Source organism: Marmota flaviventris, chromosome X (assembly GCF_047511675.1).
Source record: "Marmota flaviventris isolate mMarFla1 chromosome X, mMarFla1.hap1, whole genome shotgun sequence".
Classification (NCBI taxonomy): Eukaryota; Metazoa; Chordata; class Mammalia; order Rodentia; family Sciuridae; genus Marmota; species Marmota flaviventris.
The window spans coordinates 119441046-119460838 of NC_092518.1; the positions used below are offsets into that span (position 1 = coordinate 119441046).

Below are 19793 nucleotides of genomic sequence, written 5' to 3' on the forward strand. Positions count from 1 at the left end.
CATTCAGAGGCCTGCAGTACTTGGGTCTCAAGGTCCCCAGCTTACTGACCCTCAAAGATTGCAGTGTAGCCTGGTGGGTATTACATGGAACTTCCCTAGGGGTCTAGGGCAGAGGCTGGTGCGACTGATCACACCCCCTGTCAGCCCAAGTGTGACAATCTCCCCAGTAGGCCTTGAAAACACAAAGGGCACCTCTGCAGAGCAGGATCTAGAGTTTCCCACAGGCTCTCCTTGGAAAGGGAAGCTGAGCTGCCTTTGTCTCTAAGTTGATTTTCCTGCAAATAACACCTTTGGGAAACCTTAGGTGCAGGAAGTGCCCCTTTCTCTACCCTCCATAGAAGGTGGCATGTAGGCAGGCCACATTTAGGCTAGAAGAGCTCTGTTGATGTGATAATTTATTTAGCCCATCCAGACCATACTGCTATAAGATAAAGTTAAATTCAAAGTCCTGATAAAGAATGAAGAGAATCTTTTAGTATAATTGTCTCATGCCATATTTGGAACAGACTATAAATCAATCTATCTATCTATCTATCTATCTATCTATCTATCTATCTATCTATCTGAAGGGCACTCCTGTAATCCCAGGAATCTGGAAGGTGGAGGCAGAAGGATTACAAGTTTGAGGTTGGCCAGGAAACATAGCAAGACTTTGTCTCTAAATAACAAAAAATAATAAAAGGGCTGGGGATGTAGCTCAGTGGGTAAAGCACCCCTCCTGGGTTCAAACCCCTGGTAGTCAAAAAAAAAAATTTGCTCACTTGAAATTCAAAAGTACCTGAATGTCCTGAATTTTATGTGCCAAATTTGGCAACTTTACATGAGTGGAGTGGCTACCTGGGCCAGGAGGTAACTCTTTGCCAGTCTGGGCCAGACTCAAAAAGTAAACTGCAATCTAACAAAACTGAGTCTGAGAGTCAAGAGTTAAGGGAAGAGGAAATATGCTGCCCACAAAGAGAAACTCCAGATAGGTTGGAGAGGAAGGAAGGAGGAGGAGAAAATGGGAAGCTACACTAAAAGGAGAGAAGGCACCTGGCAAGCTGGGGTGTTGGAAGCACCCTGGAATCTTTAAATTTATCTACCTTAATTAATTAAATAATTAGTTTGGTGCTGGGGGTGGTAGCCAGGGCCTCAGGCATGCTAAATAAAGTATGTTCTACCACTGAGCTACATCCCTAGCCTAGCCTATCTTTACAGTATGAAGGGGGGAGGTGCACAGAGGAAACCTTAGTCTACTGACTGTTGGCATTTGTTCCTGGGAGAAAGCGAGCAAGTGTTTCTGGGAGAGAAAGAGGAAAGGGGCAAACTTCAGGCCCTCACTGATGAGGGGCAGTTGATTGGGAGAGAGGGGACTGACCTCTTGGTTCCTCAAAGTTCCCCATGCCTAGGGAATTGGGGTCACTTCCCCTTGGCTTCCTGAAGGCAGGCTGCTTAGGGGCCTCTGCCTGGACTCAAATGCCTTGCTTGGTTTGGCAGCTGTGGTTGCCCCTCAGGGCTCAGTCACGCAGAAAGGGTCAATAAACTATGTATCTCTAGCCAAAGGAGAAAGACAATAAAACCACCCTCAGGGTCAGAGGTCACCTAGTCACTGATTGAGATATTCACAACTCTTTTTCCTCACTTCTCTCTTCTCATCCCCTCTTTCTCCTTGGGGCTCCTCCTCCCTCCACTACTTTTTTACCTTTCTCTAAACCAAAGTGATCCCTGGAAATAATTGAGGTGTGAGACTGGGAAAAAAAATTCACACCATGTGCAAAATGAATATTAAAAAGTAGGAGGGTGATGGTTAATAAAACTTACCAGTTAAGAATATCTAGCCTCTGCTGAGAATACGGTCTCAAACTTTCTGTAAAGGACCAAATGGAAAATATTTTAGGCTTCTCAGGCTACATTCAGTCTCTGTAGCATAATCTCCTCCCCTCTTTCTATGTCTAACCCTTTAAAGATGTTTTTAAAACATTCTTGTCTCCTGGAGCCATATGAATATAACAGGCTATGGGCCAGATCTGGCTTGTAGTTTGCAGTCCATAGTTTGTCATTCAAGTCCAAACCAGATATTAGTCTAATTCACCCCCACTTTGTCTCTTTGGGAGTAGGTGAGAAAAGGGGAAAGAAAGGGAAGTCCTGATGCTTTAATATCAAAGCCCCTGCCTCTCATCTTCTCACTAGGAAAGGACCACATGAATGACCCCAAGCCAAGTGCAAAAACAACAGGCAATTTGATTTCACAAAATACCATTCCAGAACTAAATGAAGGTCCTTGGGAGTCTGAGAGCATTTTTTTAAGAGAGAGAGAGAGAGAGGGAGAGAGAGAGAATTTTAATATTTATTTTTTAGTTTTTGGCGGACACAACATCTTTGTATGTGGTGCTGAGGATCAAACCCGGGCCGCACGCATGCCTGGCGAGCGCGCTACCGTTTGAGCCATATCCCCAGCCCCGTCTGAGAGCATTTTTAGAGGTCAGGAATTCATACTCTCCACTTGGGCAAAAGTAAAGATAATTCAGGAAATGTAGTCCACCCTTAATGAGGAGGGAAGAAAGAAGATGTAATGTTTACATAGAACTGGATCAGGGAAATGATGGCCCCAGACCTAAGTACCAAGGATGCACATCACTGCTAGAAACCATGATATGGTCCAGAGATAACTTTCCTGCCACTTTGGGTTTGGGATTTAATCTCAAAGGAGAAATGAAAGGGCGAATATTTCAGGATAGTCCAAGGCTTCTCTTTACTAGCTTTGGAACTAGCATCATTTACATTTTAGAATTAGTAGAACATTAGCCAGGCACGGTGGTGCACGTCTATCATCCCAGTGGCTCAGGAGGCTGAGGCACGAGTATCACAAGTTCAAAGCCAGCCTCAGCAAAAGTGAGGCGCTAAGCAACTCAGTGAGACCCTGTCTCTAAATAAAATACAAAATAGAGCTGGGGATGTGGCTCAGCAGTCAAGTACCCCTGAGTTCAATCCCCGGTAACAAACAAACAAAAATAGTGAATACAGCATTTAGAAACTTAGTAAGAACTTGGGGTCCAGTGTCAGGAATGTTGGGACCCCAAATCCTTTCTCTTCATCCCATCTCTTTGGGTCTCTGGGGAAGAACTTGTAAACAAATCCAGTATGCTATCATGTTTCTGTGGTTTTTGCCTGGATCTGCCTCTCCCCTAGCCTGGGTACTTCCCTCCTCTAAGGTGTTCTGATCTAGAAAGGGAATGTCCTCTTGCCCTTCTGGCACCAGAAGCTACACTGCTACTGGAGGCTAACAGCTGGACACCCACAGAGCAGTAAAGATACTCTTTGGTAACAGGACCCAGAGGGCCAGGACCACAGATCATTATGAGCCTTTCACCCACACTTGGCTGATGAGCACTGCCTGCCACCTAGGGTTTCACTCCACTTCTTCTATTTCAGGGACTCCCCTCATAATCCCAAACTGGATTCTGATAGCTCTAATAGCTCTAATTCAACTCTCAGCTTTCCTTCTCCAAGTTCAGCCCTATTTACTTAAGCCTGTGTCTCTGAAGTTCAAGTGTATATATCTGTCTGCACAGCCCTGATTGACAAGTACAATGAAAATGTCTCGTTCTCGTTTGGTTTGCATTTCATTACATTAGGCAACAATATGCCTTAAACTGCAGAGGACAAAGACAAAACAGATATGTAAAAAGGTTCGATAAACAATATCTATTTGTTCCTTCTCTATTGAATTTTAGAGGTATTGAGGGCTTATATAATATTTGTCAAATGATGGGACTATAGTGAAAACTCTCATGTAGTCAATAAAATCTGGAGCTCAGCGAGGGATTGGAGAGTGTGTCCGCAGGTCCCAGAGATCGTTCAGCTCAGCCTCCGAAGCCAATTAAGAGCTTTATCTTAGCATAAAAATAAAGAGGAGTTAAAAATGCATTCTTTCCCCAGCTTTCTTCCCCCTTCATTTTTTATTGCCATTTGCAGTTTTTCTTTTTAAAAGATCTGGAACTCTAAAGAGAGGGTAGGCATTTATGTAAAGAAAGTGTCCTTTACCAGGGGAAAAAAGTGAGAATAATGGTGAGTTTCAAGGACATGTTTCAACGAGAAATACTTTGTGCTCTACTAGGGAGAGGCAGGGGCACCAAATTCAGCTTCTTGGAATAATTCCCTTCCTGAATTCAAAGATTCATTTATTGAAATAAATCAGGAAGCATTGACAGAACGGAAATCCGCTTGCTGGGTTTAAAGGGTCTTTAAAATGTTGGGAGTGTTAGATTGCAAGTCTTTTCTAAATACAAAACAGAAGAAAAGACCGCAGTGTTTCCCTTGGACTTAAAGAAAATCGCTAGGTCTCCGAGTTAGGATCATTTCAAGTCCACCACAGAAAATGGGTTTAGAAAGAAGTCCTGCATGATAACACAATGTGCTATACATGTTTTGTTCTTCAGGAGGCTGGAAGGAAAGGCAAAGCGCTGTAGATGGGGGTTCTGGGTTGTTCGGAGAAACCAGTTCTATCCTACTATCCCTAAGATATTCTCTTTTCCTCCTACTTCTTCAGGATAGATCCTAAAAATCGGACTCAAAAACTGAGCTAGTTTGGCAATGATCAGTTTCTCTAGTTTTATTTATTGCTTTAGATATGGGGATAAAAATAAATCTTTTTCCTATTTACTATTTGAACCCAGTGTGAGGGAAAGGATTCCATTATATTTCCTATCCATACAGACAAGTGGGGGATGCATAAAAGAGATTTATTGGTTAATTTAGGCTACCTAATACACTTGTAAACCCCAGTAAGCCAAAGCTGTTGAGGGAGCCTCGGTTATAGCGGGGGAAAAAAAAAAATCATGACCGGGGTTCCAGTGGTCCTGCCCTTCCCAGCGCTGTGATTCCTCTCTCCACCTGAAAAATGAAAAGAGGAGAGCTCTCTCCTGCCTGGTCCTAGACTGTGTGCAAAAACTTTTCTCCTTCTCGCTTTCCTGTCTGAGCCATCACCCTGCTCTCAGACTTAGATTCCCAAAGCCTCCTGTCCCCCCAAGTTGTTCTCAGGGTGTCCTCCAAAAACCGTGTTTGGGGAGGAGGGGAAACCACTTAACTTTTTTTCCCTCGCCTTAGCAGTGATTTGCTTTTGAGTGGTGGGGGGTGCTTTTCTTCTCCCCCCTCTCATGCGGTGATTTGCAATTTCTGGAGAGATGTCGCTTTCTATCCGAGTTTTAAGAGTCAGGGTTCCCCTTCCCCAAAAAGGAAAGCCCTGCCCAGACCAAGCGAAACAGGAATTCGAAATGGTCTGACTCTACCCTGCTGTTCACAAAGCCCCCAGCCTCCTCCTCCCTTTGGGGGCATCCTGGACCCCAGCGCTTCACTAAGTAAGGACACCCCCTCAGAACCACACACTCGGGATGGGCCGGGCTGCTGGGGGAAGAGCTCCACCACCCAGGGTTTTGGCCTAGCTGAACTGCCTCAGGTCTGCCCCTTAACAAGCACCCCCCCCCACCTCCCCACTTCTCGGCTGATGATCTAATTGAATTATGCCTTTTTGTTCCAGGGACTACAGAGCACGTGCTGGAGGCAATTAATTATCGAAATGTGGCTGCATCAAAACGGACATTGGGTACCCGGTAGGTCAGATGCGGCAACATCCTCAAGCCCTGCGTTCGAGACTCCTCCCCAAAAAAAGGAGAATGCTAGGCTCTCGCGGCAGCTCCCCTTCTGCGTTCCCTTGCGGGGTTGCCTTCCCTGACTCCCAAGCGCGCAAGGCCCTCGTTTATCCAGGTACCAGCTGGGACACCCGGAAATTCTCGCTGAGGGTTGACCCGGCCAAAGCAGGACAACCGCCCCCTCCCGGTCCCCAAACCTGAAGAATCACTCTCCCAGAAAGGGCTCTGAGGAAATCCAAACTTTTCCCAACCAGCTACATGCCCAGGGTCGGTGGGGGGTGACGGGAGGTAAAGAGAGGTAGAGGGAAGGAAGGAAGGAAAGAAAGGGGAAAATGAAGAGAAAGGGAAAAGAAAGAAAAGCAATCTTCCCTTTTTATAAACCTGACTCTAGGGAATTCATTTGCATGATTTAAGCATATTTATTCTTCTTTGAAACACCCCCAGCCCCGCAAAGAAACCCTCTGCTGAGCGACAATGAAACCCTTCTTGGAGAGCCTGTTTTCGGTAGATGCAATAATTTAAGTCAGCAGTGAACTCACCTTCCAACCTGGGGAGAGAGCTCTGGAAGTGGAGGGAGATTGGGGCGAGTTTGATGGGAAGGGGCGACTACAGTATGATGTGGTATCCTCAGGGTTTTCCCCCAGCAAACTGGCAAAGAAGGTAGTGAAGTGTTGGTCAGGCCAGGCAGATTGGGGGGCAGGAAGTGAAAGACTGCAGTTATAAAGCGCTGCTTGAGGCGGTCTCTCCTGGCGCCTCTGAACTTGATCAGATGTTCTGTTTCCTACAGAGAGATGGCGGCCAGCCTGTGAGGCTGCCTCAAGGCGCAGACTTTGGGGCTCTGCCCCGCTAGAGATGTGACAATCACAGCCATCTTTCTCTCGGTCTTTTTTCCTACTCTCATTCTCCTACATTCTTTGCAAATGCCTTGGCAGACAGAAAATTGAGTGGAATTATAACCCTGTCTGAACCTGGTCATTTTTGTCCAAGAAAGACCTTGCACCAGACGGAGGGCGGCGGCGGGGGGCGACTCCAACACACGCCCAGGGAAAGTAAATCCTTAAGGGGTAAGCAGTTCCCTAGGTCACTACGTGCTTTCCCCGGTAGGAGTAGAAGAGAGCAAAGCTCAGGCTTCAGAGGGAAGAAAATTCCATCTCACTGTCCCCATTCCCCCTCCCTGCTTTTGCGTTTGAAAATGTTGAGAATTCAAAGCTGATTAGCCCAGTGATACGGAAACCACGCTGATTCCGTGTGGGTCTAGTGTGTTTACTATGTGTTAGTGTGTTGTGTTTTGCATACAATGTGTTCTGTGCGTGTCTAGTATTTGTGCGTGTTTGGTATTATGTATGTGTATTTACTCTATTGTGTCTAGTTGTGTGCCTGTGCTTATTGTGTTGTGTGTAGCGTTGTTATTGGTTGTGCACATGTTTAGTGTGTTGTGTTTCATGTGGCGTGCTTGTGTTTACTGTGCTGCGTTCGTGTTTCCTGCTGTGCGCTTAAGTTTATTGTGTTGTACGTTTGCTGTGTTGTGTCTGGTGTGTGCTGGGGGAAGTGAGTATCGGCGAGTAAAACAGCTACTCACAAACTAAAGGGTCAAAGCTTAGTTCAGAAGGAAGTATAGGAAATCGGGTCTAATTACAATCGTTTCTTCGCGTTTGGGCCTTGGACCGCTGCCGCCAGCTGGGGCCACGGGCAGGGAGATGGCCCGGCCTGGGTCTGGGGTCTCGGGACCTTATACTCGTAGTGGCGTGTGAGGGGGAAGCAGCAGCTGGGCCAGGAGCGCGGAACTGCTACGCTCACGCTGGCATTTGCGCCCTGCGGCTACCAAGGAAGAACGTTCTCAAGGTGGTGAGGTTGCGGGGGACGGGGGGCAAGCGGGACTGGACATCGAACGGGCGCGGCGGTGGAAAAGATCCTCACAGGGCAAAGAGTTTCTTTAGCCAAAGCGGGTAAAGGGCGCGCCAGGGGTGCTTGGGGCCCGCTTGGGGCCGAGACGAAGTCACAGAGAGGCCCAGCTCCGCCCCGCCACTTGCCGGCTGAAGCCTGGCTCCAGCTCCCCACAGCCGCACAGTCCCCGCGGAGCCCACTCGCGGACACCAGGCAGCCGCCGCCTCACCTGCCAGGCGCCCGGCAGCTGCCCAATCAGCTGCGGTCGCTCTACCCCGGCTGCCATGTTCTCCGCTCCGCGTTGTCAATCAGTGTGGCGGCGGCCAATGGGCGGCCGGGCCGGGGGTCAGGTGACCGTAGGCCAGCTGGTTCCCCATTGGCGCGCGCCGCCCGGCCTCCCGCTCGGTTTATGTGAGAGGAGTGAGTGATTGACTTTATCAGTCCAAGGACATTACTCTGGAGGCGAAGAGGCTGGGACTCGCGAGGGGAGCAGCGAAGATCGAGCCTGCCTGCTGCCCGCTGCCCGCCTGTCGGCCGCGATCGGGCTCCGCTATTTGGAGCGGCCCAGCCGGGAGGCCGGTATCCAGCCTCCTGGCCCCAGGGTTCCGCGCTCTCGGGTAGAGGAGGGGTGCCCGGGACAGGATTGGCAAACCCCGCCCTCCACTTATTATTTAGCTTATTTTTCTTTGTGCGCTCCTGTTAGTTTGTTAAACCAGGTCTACTCCCAGAGTCTTTCCTCCTCCTTTCTCCTCCCTCCTCCTTTTCCCTCAAACCCACCCCCCTTTTTTCTTCCCCTCCTCCCTCCTATCCCTCTGCAGGAGACTCTCGCAGCCACGGAAAGTTGCGGCTCCTGGTAGCGCCTTGGCGGTGTCCTAGTTGTATCCGGCTGCCGCCATCCCTACGGCACTACGGCACTTCGAAAATCTCCCTCTCCTGCACCCTTGCTCACTTAAACCGGATCGCCCGTGTCCAGAACGCCCCACCTATGACGATGCTCCTGGACGGAGGCCCGCAGTTCCCCGGGCTGGGAGTGGGCAGCTTTGGCGCGCCGCGCCACCACGAGATGCCCAACCGCGAGCCGGCGGGCATGGGGTTGAATCCCTTCGGGGACTCAACCCACGCTGCCGCCGCCGCTGCTGCCGCTGCTGCCTTCAAGCTCAGCCCGGCCGCGGCACACGATCTGTCTTCCAGCCAGAGCTCGGCTTTCACGCCGCAGGGTTCGGGCTACGCCAACGCCCTGAGCCACCATCACCACCACCATCACCATCATCATGCCAGCCAGGTACCCAGCTACGGCGGCGCAGCGTCCGCTGCCTTCAACTCCACGCGCGACTTTCTTTTCCGCCAGCGCGGCTCTGGGCTCAGCGAGGCAGCCTCGGGAAGCGGGCAGCACGGGCTCTTTGCTGGCTCCGCTAGTAGCCTGCACGCTCCAGCTGGTATTCCTGAGCCCCCTGGTTACTTGCTCTTTCCCGGGCTGCATGAGCAGGGCGCTGGGCACCCGTCGCCCACAGGGCACGTGGACAACAACCAGGTCCACCTGGGGCTGCGTGGAGAGCTGTTTGGCCGTCCTGACCCTTACCGCCCGGTGGCCAGCCCGCGCACGGACCCTTATGCGGCCAGCGCGCAGTTTCCCAACTATAGCCCCATGAACATGAACATGGGAGTGAACGTGGCGGCCCACCATGGGCCGGGCGCCTTCTTCCGTTATATGCGGCAGCCCATCAAGCAGGAGCTGTCGTGCAAGTGGATCGACGAAGCTCAACTAAGCCGGCCCAAGAAGAGCTGCGACCGGACCTTCAGCACCATGCATGAACTGGTGACGCATGTCACCATGGAGCATGTGGGGGGCCCGGAGCAGAACAACCACGTCTGTTATTGGGAGGAGTGCCCCCGCGAGGGCAAGTCCTTCAAGGCGAAGTACAAACTGGTCAACCACATCCGAGTACACACGGGCGAGAAGCCCTTCCCGTGCCCCTTCCCGGGATGCGGGAAGATTTTTGCCCGCTCCGAGAACCTCAAGATCCACAAGAGGACCCACACAGGTAAGGGGAAAGACAGGTGGGTGAGGGGTTCGCTAGGGGAACCCGGCTACCGAGCGGACTTGGAAGGCAGGGTGCAAGGGTGAACGCCAAGAAGAGGGGCGGCGCCCCGCCAAGGCCGTTCCGGAGTGAAGCGCTGTCAGTGCCCCTCCATCCCGGCCCACCCCGACCTGAGGCACTTTTGCCCAGTTCAAACTTCTCGGGCCGACTGCTCTGCAGTCTCAGGAACTAATTGGGACCTTCTCGCGCCCTGGAACAAACTGGCGCCGCCTCTTTTTGTATCCCTTTCTGGGTTACTATGAAGAGACTCCGAATGTGTTGAGAGCGTATTGCTTACAAGCGATTTAGCCTCTCGGCACACATTCTAGGAAGGCAACCATAGAAATGCTAATGAAAACTAACTTTCGGATACTTCCGCTCTTTTTTACACTTGATTGGCACATCTCCTAATTAAATGACTGATACTTTTGTCAAACTATTTTTATTTGGAGTTCCTGGTTCAGTTCAGTCCTCCGGGAGGAAAGCTAAAGTAGAAAAGGCACCACAGTTTCGTGGCTTGTTCAGAGCATCTTGTAAAACTGTCTATAGCCCCTGGATTTATGTATTTTTTCTGTTTTCGAACACTAAGTACCACTGCCCAGGCTTTTTAATACTGGACTTGGCAAAACCGCTACATGTGAAAGAGGCAAATTAAAAGGTACAAAGAAGCGACTGAATGGGATTGTCCCATCCCCGATCCATTGTCCCGCCGGGCTCGGTTACATCGCCGTGGTGGTGGCTGAACATGGCCCGGTGGAGTGGAACCACAAGTTGGGGGAAACTTCTGAGGAGCCAGGAGCTTTCTTGTCCTGCGAGAACAAAGGGATGATCAGGTTCTGGGCCGGCCCTGCCCCACTCCCGCCCCGTTCCTTCCCAGCCCAGCGGACTCAACCAACACTCTCCATTTTTTCTCCAGGGAAAAATGATGTCCCAGTCTCCCCTAGTTTGCATTCCCTCCAGGAAGACTGCTGGGCTCTCAGTCTCGCACTGCTCCTCTCTGGGAAGCTCCCGGCCCTGACTATTTTCTCTCTTTTGCATTTTTACATTTTGCAGGTGAGAAACCTTTCAAATGTGAATTTGAAGGCTGTGACAGACGCTTTGCCAACAGCAGCGACCGCAAGAAGCACATGCATGTGCACACCTCGGATAAGCCCTATATCTGCAAAGTGTGCGACAAGTCTTACACGCACCCGAGCTCCCTGCGCAAACACATGAAGGTAATTACCTCTTTATTAGCGGTCGGCGGTTTGTAAACACCCGGCCCGACACTGGGCCGCGGAACGGAAGCGCCCGCGCTGCCAACCCTCTGTCCTCCACGTTAAATCCGATTTGCTGCAGCGGTGACACCTTGAACCCATTTTGGGGATGGGGGGGGGGGCAGGAGAGAGCAGAGTTGGGAGGGGGAGAGAGTGGAGGAACTATCAGTTGTTTACTGGGAAGCTCTAGCCGAGCTCGCCTGGGCTTGAGGCTGCAGTGGCCGCCTCTTGCCGGCTCAGCCTGCGGTGGGAATGGAGAGTGGCCGCGCCGAACCCGGGGGAGGGTCGTTCATTTGCTCTTCGGCTTTGGATAAAACAATGGGGCCGAGGAGCGCGGTCTGATTCCCACACATTTGTCTAAAGACTTGGCAGGCAGCGTCCAGGGTCCCTGTGCCACTCTTCTCTATACCTGCTTTCCCAAGCCGGAAGCGGCTTGGTGAAACCTGGGCTGGGAGTGACTATTTTATGGGGTCCCTCAGAGTAACTGCTCACCTACTCCATCCACGGAGTCAGCATTTTTGAAGTGGCAGGACTAAAATGGAGTGCTTTATTCCTTTTCCATAATGCCTTAGTATAGAACCTCGTTTTTGACGAATATGTCCGGGTTTTCTAGACATGGGTAATATGGAAAATAAAAACAAAACAACAGCAGCAAAAAAAAAAAAAAAAAATGTTTCTCTTAAGTGGGTCACTGGGCGGTCTTGCTCTTACAGTGCTCAAATTCTGCTCTTGTTTTTGCTTGCACATTGCCGGTTGGAATTATATTCATTATAATATATACATGTTAATTTTAGGTTCATGAATCTCAAGGGTCAGATTCCTCCCCTGCTGCCAGTTCAGGCTATGAATCTTCCACTCCACCCGCTATAGCTTCTGCAAACAGTAAAGATACCACTAAAACCCCTTCTGCAGTTCAAACTAGCACCAGCCACAACCCTGGACTTCCTCCCAATTTTAACGAATGGTACGTCTGAGGACAACCAAAATGCATTTTAAAAAGAAAACTGAGACCAATCAGATGGAAATGGAGTTTTAAAGCAAGAGGCCATACATAGGGCTACATCTTGTTAATTGCAATTGTCCAGGAAGGTTTTGGGCAAAATCCCAAAGTAGCCATGCCCTTTTCTCAGGATTAGAAAATACATTTTGGCATTTGAAGGATTTTTTACAAAATCTTTTCACTGCTTTTTTCTCCCCTTCCTCTTGCTCTCTGCATACCCCATTCTGAGACTCCTTCAGTTCATTTTAACATTTGTCCTGTTTCTTGAGGAAGTTATAGAAGGCTTGGTGGTGGTGATGTTAAAACTGATGGAATTTCTTCTTCGCCTTAGTGGTGATTGTTTAAACTCTCACAGTCTTAAACCATGCCAAAGTCCTGTTATGTCTTGAACTTTTTCTTCAAAGCATTACACTTGTGAATGTATCTTTGTCTAATGGGGTCGAAACTGTTCAGTATTTTTTCAGGCTGAGGATATGATGTTACTCTACACAGATTGTGACGTTTAGTATACAGTTGCCTTTTGTAATAACTTTTTTTTTTGTAAATACATATCCGTTGATGCCATATTTATCGTTTGTAATTTAATTATTGCTGCAAGTGCCGGGAACTGAACAATATTTATGGATAAATGTTTTCTAACAAATTCTGTACAGCTTTTGATTATAACTGCTTTAGCATTAAAAATTTATTGTTTTGAAAGAAGAACACAATTTACAATTTTTGAACCACTGACTCTTTTCTCTTGTTTTGTAACAGCCTCCTTCTACAAAGAGGAGAATGAGCAAATTGAATCTTGTTTGTTGGTATTTATAACTCACTCAGATCCCTTTTTTAATTGTTAAATTATTTTTCTATTGCAGTATAGATTCCTTATAGTGTCAGTTTCCATCTGGGAGGACCCTCTTTTCTTTATCTCTAGCTCAGATGGTTGTTTAACTGCGAGTTTAAATGTGTTTGTCCTGGATTTTCGGCATGCAAATCAAATATTACTGATCAATTCAGTTAGTGGCCATGACATCTCAATCTTGTACTTCAAAGACTGAGAAGCTGGATTTAATCATCCCTGCCCTACATATATAAACATAAGGTAACCTAATTAGCTTTATGTCCCTTAGTTCTTTATTACCTTACATAAAAATGAAAATTGCGGCAGGATGCATGTCTGTTCTATCTAGAGATCATCCATGTACCTATATGCGTTTGTATCTATGAATTTATCTAATCTGCCTATCAAATCTATCTAGCTCTATATATTTTCAAAAGATAGTGTATGTCTGGAACAGTGGTGATGAGCAAGACCAGTTGAGCAGTGCTTACTTATGGTGAAAGTGCTTCTTAAAAGAACCATAGTCCATTTAAATATTGGAAGGCAAAGGCTGATTTGTTTGCTGTATATAGTTCAATTCATAATTATCACAATTTTTCATAACATTTATATAGCGGTGTAATAACTGCAGCAGTTCCAAAATGATACTATGGAAAGAAAACATTTGCAAAATATGTTATTTTTAAAGTTCATTATTTGTAGGCAAAGATGTTAAGAGCATTGTTTCCATTAAAATCAATAACAATGAAAAATGGTTGTTTGCTTTGTGATAAAATGTTAACAATCCATTTAATCTTCAGTGAAGCAACTCCTTTGGACAAGCAGTTCTTTTTACAATGGTTCTGTGGAAAAGAAATTGATTACTATTTTGGGGGGTTGGAGTGGGTAGAGTGTTGAGACCTTTTTATTAGGGTGCTGTTTGTTATTGAGAGCCCAATCTCTGCATGAATTACAGAAGGTGGAGATAAGGAATTGTAAAGTATTTAGAAATGTAATGAATAGGCTTAAGTACCTCTTTCTCTTTAAGGGGCAATGCTCTGAGTTTTTTGGTGGCAGTCAATTTGGTATTATATATAATGATTTTCAATTCTAGAATTTTGTTGATTGTTCTTTTTGAAGAAATAAAGTATTGGCACATCTTATTTATGTTATAACATTTTTGTATTTGGTGCCCAATATTTTTTTTCATGTTCAAATAAATCAACCAAAAATTGAAATGCTTAGAGAATTTCTGATGATTAAAAGAAACTCTGATTCCCTGGATACAGTTGAAGCAATCTGTTTTGTTATCTGCTGATCTTTGTCAACAGACAATTATTGACAGTTTCTAATTGCAAATTACTTTGGAGGCAATTTTTTGTTAGTGGAGAATGGGGTCTTTTGCACTTTACTCCACCTATATCCAAGGCTGTGTGAATGTCAGGAACAGAGAGATTGGGATGACTCCACTTATGAGCAGGTAACCAGGTCAATCTACCACTCCCCACCCAGACATTCCATTCTTGACCTTGACATTGAAGGTGCTGAACCAGATTCCTATTTCAGGATTTTTCCTTCACTTCAAACTGGAGACCATTTTAAACGCTCATCAAGTTTTCTCATCAAGTTTTCGGAAAGTGTATATTCATAAGACTAGCTTTAAATGTGTGCCATTGTGAAATATAAATGTGTGCTTTTCTCCTAACATGCAATGAACTTTCACAGTTTACTATTTTCTCCATGAGTCTCCCCCAACCCCCAACCTAACTTAACCTTAAAAGAAGATGGGTTGGGGCAAGATTCACTCAGAAAGTTGCCTTCCCCAATTAAATATATTAAATATCTCCTTAGGAGACAATTTCCTCTTTTCTTAGTTGCTTGAAATCACCACAAAATTCACAGGAAAGCATTGTGAATGTCCTAAAAGAGGAAAATGCCAATCAAATAGCAATGATGGGTAACCAATATTAAGAGAATATAAAAGTTTGCTCTTCTACATGACTACCTCTAATTTGGGCACAGCAAATTTCTCAAAAGTATGTCGTACGTCCTTCTCATTTTTCAAAGAACACATTAATTTTATAGAAAACTTTATACAGATAGTCTTCTCATAGTCTGATTCTGGGAATGCACATTTACATTCTTGAATTTTCAGGAAATAATTTAAAGAACAAGCACAACAATCCCTCTTCCCCCAATAATAAATGCTAAAGCTAGTAGCTGGGGCTAGGCTTTTAGTAATCTACTCCTTTTTTTCCTTCCTGCACCTGGTAGGACCTTTGTTAAAATCCATTATCTTTTTCAAAATGGGTGATTCCCACTGTTTAGTGGGGAAAGAGGAGGTGGCTATTTGCAGAGCTGTTTCCACGCAAGACAAGTCTGGCCTTCATCCAGTTGGGAAGGTTAAAGATCAGGATCCAGGCTAAGCAGAGCAGTCGGTCTTAGCTAGGATGAAGGTTGGAGACTTCTGCTCACAAAGGCTCCCTGGAAAGTTGGTGTGTTCTGGACTTTCTCGCCCCTCCCCCCTTCTCCCCGCCTGATTTCTCTTTGCTTCTGTCGCCTCCGGCTCCCTCTTCCCCCCTTTTCCCGTTTTCTAAGACAATCTCCCGAAAACAAACCAGAGAAAGTCTAAGGGGGCTCTTAACACATTACGTTTCTGAAAAAATCGCCATCAGTGTGCCCATACACTGAAGGACGTGTGCTCTGGTTCTCCTGACACCTAGGCTGGTTTTCTCTGACAAGCCTCTGCCCTTCCAAGCCCAGGTCTCCCGTCGGACTTTGGCCCGGGACGCGGCCAGACATTTCGGAAGTCGCGACAGTGGTCCGACAGTCCTCAGGCCCCTAGTTGGGACGTTCAGGATCCGTGTCCACACACCAAATTCTTGCAAGTCCTGGTTGAGGCTCGGGCGGGGAGGAGGGGACCTCATTTCCTAGGGTCAATTCTCTCGAGGTCTCTGCCCGCTGACCCTTTGACCTCCACCTACAGGGCCCTTGGCGGCCGTAAGCCGGCGGTCGCCTGGGCTCCGAGGACGCTTCGCGCCCCATCGCCTCCCGGCCTCATTAGGCCGGCACGGCTGTAAAGCAGGAATCAGCCGCAGCCTAATCCGGACCTGGGGTCAATACGAGCCCAAACAATGGTGAGCTCCGAAGGCCATAGCGTAGCGCTGGCCGCAAACTTTGTGTTCAATTCATTTTTCTAAAGCGGTGGGGGTGGGGTCCGGGTGGGGAGGGTGGTACTCGTCTACAAGAAGGCCACTCGCGGCTCCCGGGGTTCATCGCTGGCGCTCCGGTATCTCCGCAGCGCCTGGGATGGAAGGGGCGGCAAGGCCCAGAGCCCGGTTGGCAGCCCGAGCCGGAGCCCGAGTGCCGGCCCAAAGGGGGCCGCCCCCGCGCCGGGAACAGACTTTGAAGTGGGTTTTTAGCGCGCACGTGTGAGAGCCGGGCCAGGGCCTGAGCAGGGACCCGCTGGGAGGAAAGAGGAGGCTCAGGCCCAGGCCCCAACCCCTCCCCCGCTCCCCGTGGCTCCTGCCTTTTCAAGCCGCGGCCGGGGGTCGTAGGATTCCCCCCCTCGCCACCCCCACTCCCGCGTCCACCGTGCGCAGGCGCACACCCCGCAGCCGTCGAGTCGGATTTTGCTGCGAGGGGGTGGGGGGTAGAGTTGAAAGCGGCTTTGCAGCGCCACGGCGGCCTCGGCTGAGCTTGGAGGGAGGGAGGGGAGCCGAGGGATGTGGGAAGGGGGGTTGGTTTGGGGGCGGCTCTCGAGTCGTGAACATGGCGGCCGGATGCGAACCCCCGCAGAGCGCAGCAAAACGCAGACCTACGGGCTGCCGAACTGTTGTGTCGTTTAAATTCCCTTGTTATTCCGCAGCTCTGGGCGCTCGCGGGAGAATGTAGGTCGTGGCGGTCGAACACAGAATTATTAGGAGGGGTGGGGGGGAAAAACGGAAGCGAAGAAGTTCTTCCTGGGCATTCTCGTGGGAAGTTGGCATGCCCTTTGGGGGGTTGGGGTTCCCGCAGGACCTGGGCGTAAAACCCACCGGAGGCCACTTCACCCTCTTGGCCAAACTTAAAACATTTCCCCTTGGTTATCATGGGGAGGGGATGCCATTTCGAGTTACCGTGTCCTTGGCGGGATTCCACAGCACCTTCGAGCCCCCCAAAATGCGAAAGCCCCTAAAAACACTGTTCTCTCCTTGGGACAATGGCGGAGCCAGTAAGGAGGGGAGCGCGTATGCATCCTTTCTTATCAACAGACTTATCAACAGACTTGTGCCATTGGCAGTTGGAACCCTACACGTTGCCCAGGCCCGGTTTTCTGCATATCTCATTAAAACGTGGTCCTGTGAAAATCGGCACTATCGTAGCTTTTGTGTGTATCACAACAGCTAGTGGTCTTAGCTTAGGGGTGGGGGGTAGGTCACAATCCCGAAAACTTTTCATTCAGCTTTTGCTTTACTGCCTTAATGCTTTGTGAAAGAAACCCCAGTAGCTCTGGGATCTAGAGCTCCTGTTTTCTCCGCAGGGGGTAGAGGGGGAATGCCGCGGATTCACCTTCAATTCTCTTTCGTGACGGGGGAAAATGTGGATTATTTTCCCCAAAAGTGTGGTGATTGACCCCCAGCTCCTCTAGGCAAATAAGTGGCTCGAACTCTTCCTGGTTACGGCTTCGTGGGGACCAACCGCCAAACGAAAAGACAACTCTCTTGGAGTTGCCCAGTGTCAAGCAGTCGGGCTTCTCCTGAAGGTGTGGGGCAGTTCTCGAGGGCCACCTTGGGAAGGGCCCCAGGTGGGTGGGCAGGTCATTAGCCCGGCTGGCCCTGATCTGGGGGAAATCTGCAAAACAGTGCCTTTATCTGCAGAGAACAATTGATGGGGTTGTCTTTCCTCCTTTTCAGTGCACAAAGAAGACGGCTTTGGAGCAAGAATTTGGACTATGCATTTAAGTTGTGGTGCTTTGCATTGGAAACCCCCAGCAATTAAAATAAGCACGCCCAGTAGTATTTTCTGTTCTTTTCTTATGCATGATTTCTGCAAGTTGAAGGGGCTAGAGCCTCTTCTGCAGTTTGGAAACTTGTTTTGAAATTGCCACCAAACTGATTTTTTTTTTCTTTCCTGTGGGCGAAGTTTCCTTCCCGGGCTCGGCCACTACTCCCACCCCCTCAGTGGAAAAGTGTATTGACATCTTTGAGAGATCAAAGGAAATAAATGGTGCTTGCTGTATGCTTTATTTTTCCATGCTGTAGTTTGAACCCTGAGGTTTGAGCTTTTTCCTGGCTAACTCTCTTGATACCAAAAGTGTGGAAAACAAAAAGTTTATTAAATTGATAAAGCTTAACCAGTTGGGAGTTTGTCCCTTTAAGAATTAACAGAGCCCGGATTGTCTAGTAAGTTGACTTTAAAATCAAGCTAAGATACATTGGTGAACTGTTTCCCCTGGATACCTGCGGTGTTCCTGGGTCATTTGATAGGGTAAAACTGGTTGATTTTCATAGGGATTATGTGAATGGGATTTCTGCGAAACTAGGCAAGTGATAAATTGGAAGAGCTCTCATATTTGTTTGAATGATGTCTCCAAAGGGCACTTCTCACTGAGTTTTGGTTTCTATCATAACTATTGAAATGTACAGCTTGAAAAACACTCAGTTTGCAGGAAGCATTTAAAGAGGGGAGTGTTCAGATCACTGGGTCTAATGGTAACTTTTAACATAGGAATGTAAATTCTTTGAAAATTAGATAAACAACATCTATTAAAACGAAAGAAGATAGTTCTTTAAAAAGCATCTAACAGACCAAGTAATTTTGTATATTTTTAATCTGATAACAGTTCAACCTGTTTACTAATCTGATGCAGAGAATTGTAAGCTTTACAGAAACTATAAAAATAGCTTTCACCAGATGGCAAGTTTATAATGTTTGATCTCTAATAGGGTGTATACACTGTCTAATGTGTTTGATGAAAATATAACCTATGTAAAGACCATTTGAACTTAAGTTGTTAAAAATCCAAGATTCCATCTTGTTCTATCACAAACTAGCATTTAAAACGGCATATCCATGTAACATGACATTTTTCTGTGAAAAACTGTGGCCTGTTTTGACCTATCTGCAGTTCACTTTTTGTTTTTTTGCCAGTGTTGTCCTGCTTGGTATCCGGGACAGTCTCTAATTCCTGACGAAGAACTTGATACTGACGTTGGTATGCAGCAGCCAGCCCTCCATAACACTACCTATCCTAAATGCAGGGTTAATGCCGAACCTACTGTGCAAGAAATGATTTACTGATGAGGTTTCAAAGAAAACCACATCAATTTGGATGTCTGTTACCTTGAAGTGATCATTTTAAGAGTAGTGGCTTCTTCCCTAGGTATAAAAAGACTATTTTCTTCTTTGGGTGTATTTTATTCTGTGTTGAACAATCATTTGTGAAATGAAAAAGCAAAAAATGCTCCCCCCTCCAATTTAGGATTTATAAATGGGAAGATGGAGGTGAAGACTGGCCTAATTCATAACCCAATATGCATTATCTTGTGCATTGTTGCAAATCTTTTTTGAGTATCTGCATTCCACATGTAGAGGTGAAGTGTTTAAAACTAGAAACATGAATACTCGATTTGTTAATTTCACATGTTGATGTTCCAAAAGCAATGCCCAGGATCCCTGCAATTGTTGTTTGACTTAAATAAAACCATTCAAATTATTTTTGTGATTATTGTTTTATTACAGTGATAACTATAACCCCTAAATAATCTTGATTAACCTGTTGAATTGGGACAATTTATACTCTGTTCACATTTTTTCATGGTATAAAAATACTGGCCTCTCACAGCAATCACCTGGGGCTAAACCCCTTGACCAAATCCCAACCAACTGTTTTTGTTCTCTCGGTTCCCCCATCTCAGGGGCTCACCAGGTGCTGGGGAGGTCAGGGAAGAATTCAGAGGCAAGGATTGATTGAGTGATTAGAAGGAAGGAATAGATACAGGAGTTTGGAGAAAAAAGAGTATTTGAACACCACTGTTTTGGTGAGAAAGAAAAGGAAAGCCCAAGCTGAAGATAATCTCAAAAGTGGCATCCAGAAACCATGTATGTTATTCAGAAGCCCGGAAGTGGTATTTGGGACAGAAAACTTGGCAACCATTGATT

General features: G+C 47.4%; 1 protein-coding gene across 2 annotated transcripts; it reads left to right on the top strand.

Annotated features, from left to right (window-relative positions):
- Nucleotides 1–8496: 8496 nt before the first annotated feature.
- On the top strand, nucleotides 8497–18932 carry Zic3 (Zic family member 3). Of its 2 annotated transcripts, none has more exons than XM_027940207.2 (3): nucleotides 8497–9553; nucleotides 10643–10806; nucleotides 18783–18932. In XM_027940207.2, the coding sequence occupies exons 1-3, from the start codon at nucleotides 8497–8499 to the stop codon at nucleotides 18930–18932; spliced, it is 1371 nt and encodes a 456-aa protein (XP_027796008.1). The 2 variants fall into 2 exon arrangements, with proteins under 2 accessions (XP_027796008.1, XP_027796007.1); XM_027940206.2 differs by lacking the exon at nucleotides 18783–18932 and adding an exon at nucleotides 11640–11819.
- Nucleotides 18933–19793: the final 861 nt, after the last annotated feature.

Excerpts from the sequence above, each read along its gene's own strand:
- Zic3 (XM_027940206.2), top strand. The coding sequence starts at position 8,497 with ATGACGATGCTCCTGGACGGAGGCCCGCAGTTCCCCGGGCTGGGAGTG. Across the intron at positions 9,554-10,642 it reads CCACAAGAGGACCCACACAG|GTGAGAAACCTTTCAAATGT; the intron begins GTAAGGGGAAAG and ends TACATTTTGCAG. Across the intron at positions 10,807-11,639 it reads CCCTGCGCAAACACATGAAG|GTTCATGAATCTCAAGGGTC; the intron begins GTAATTACCTCT and ends TGTTAATTTTAG.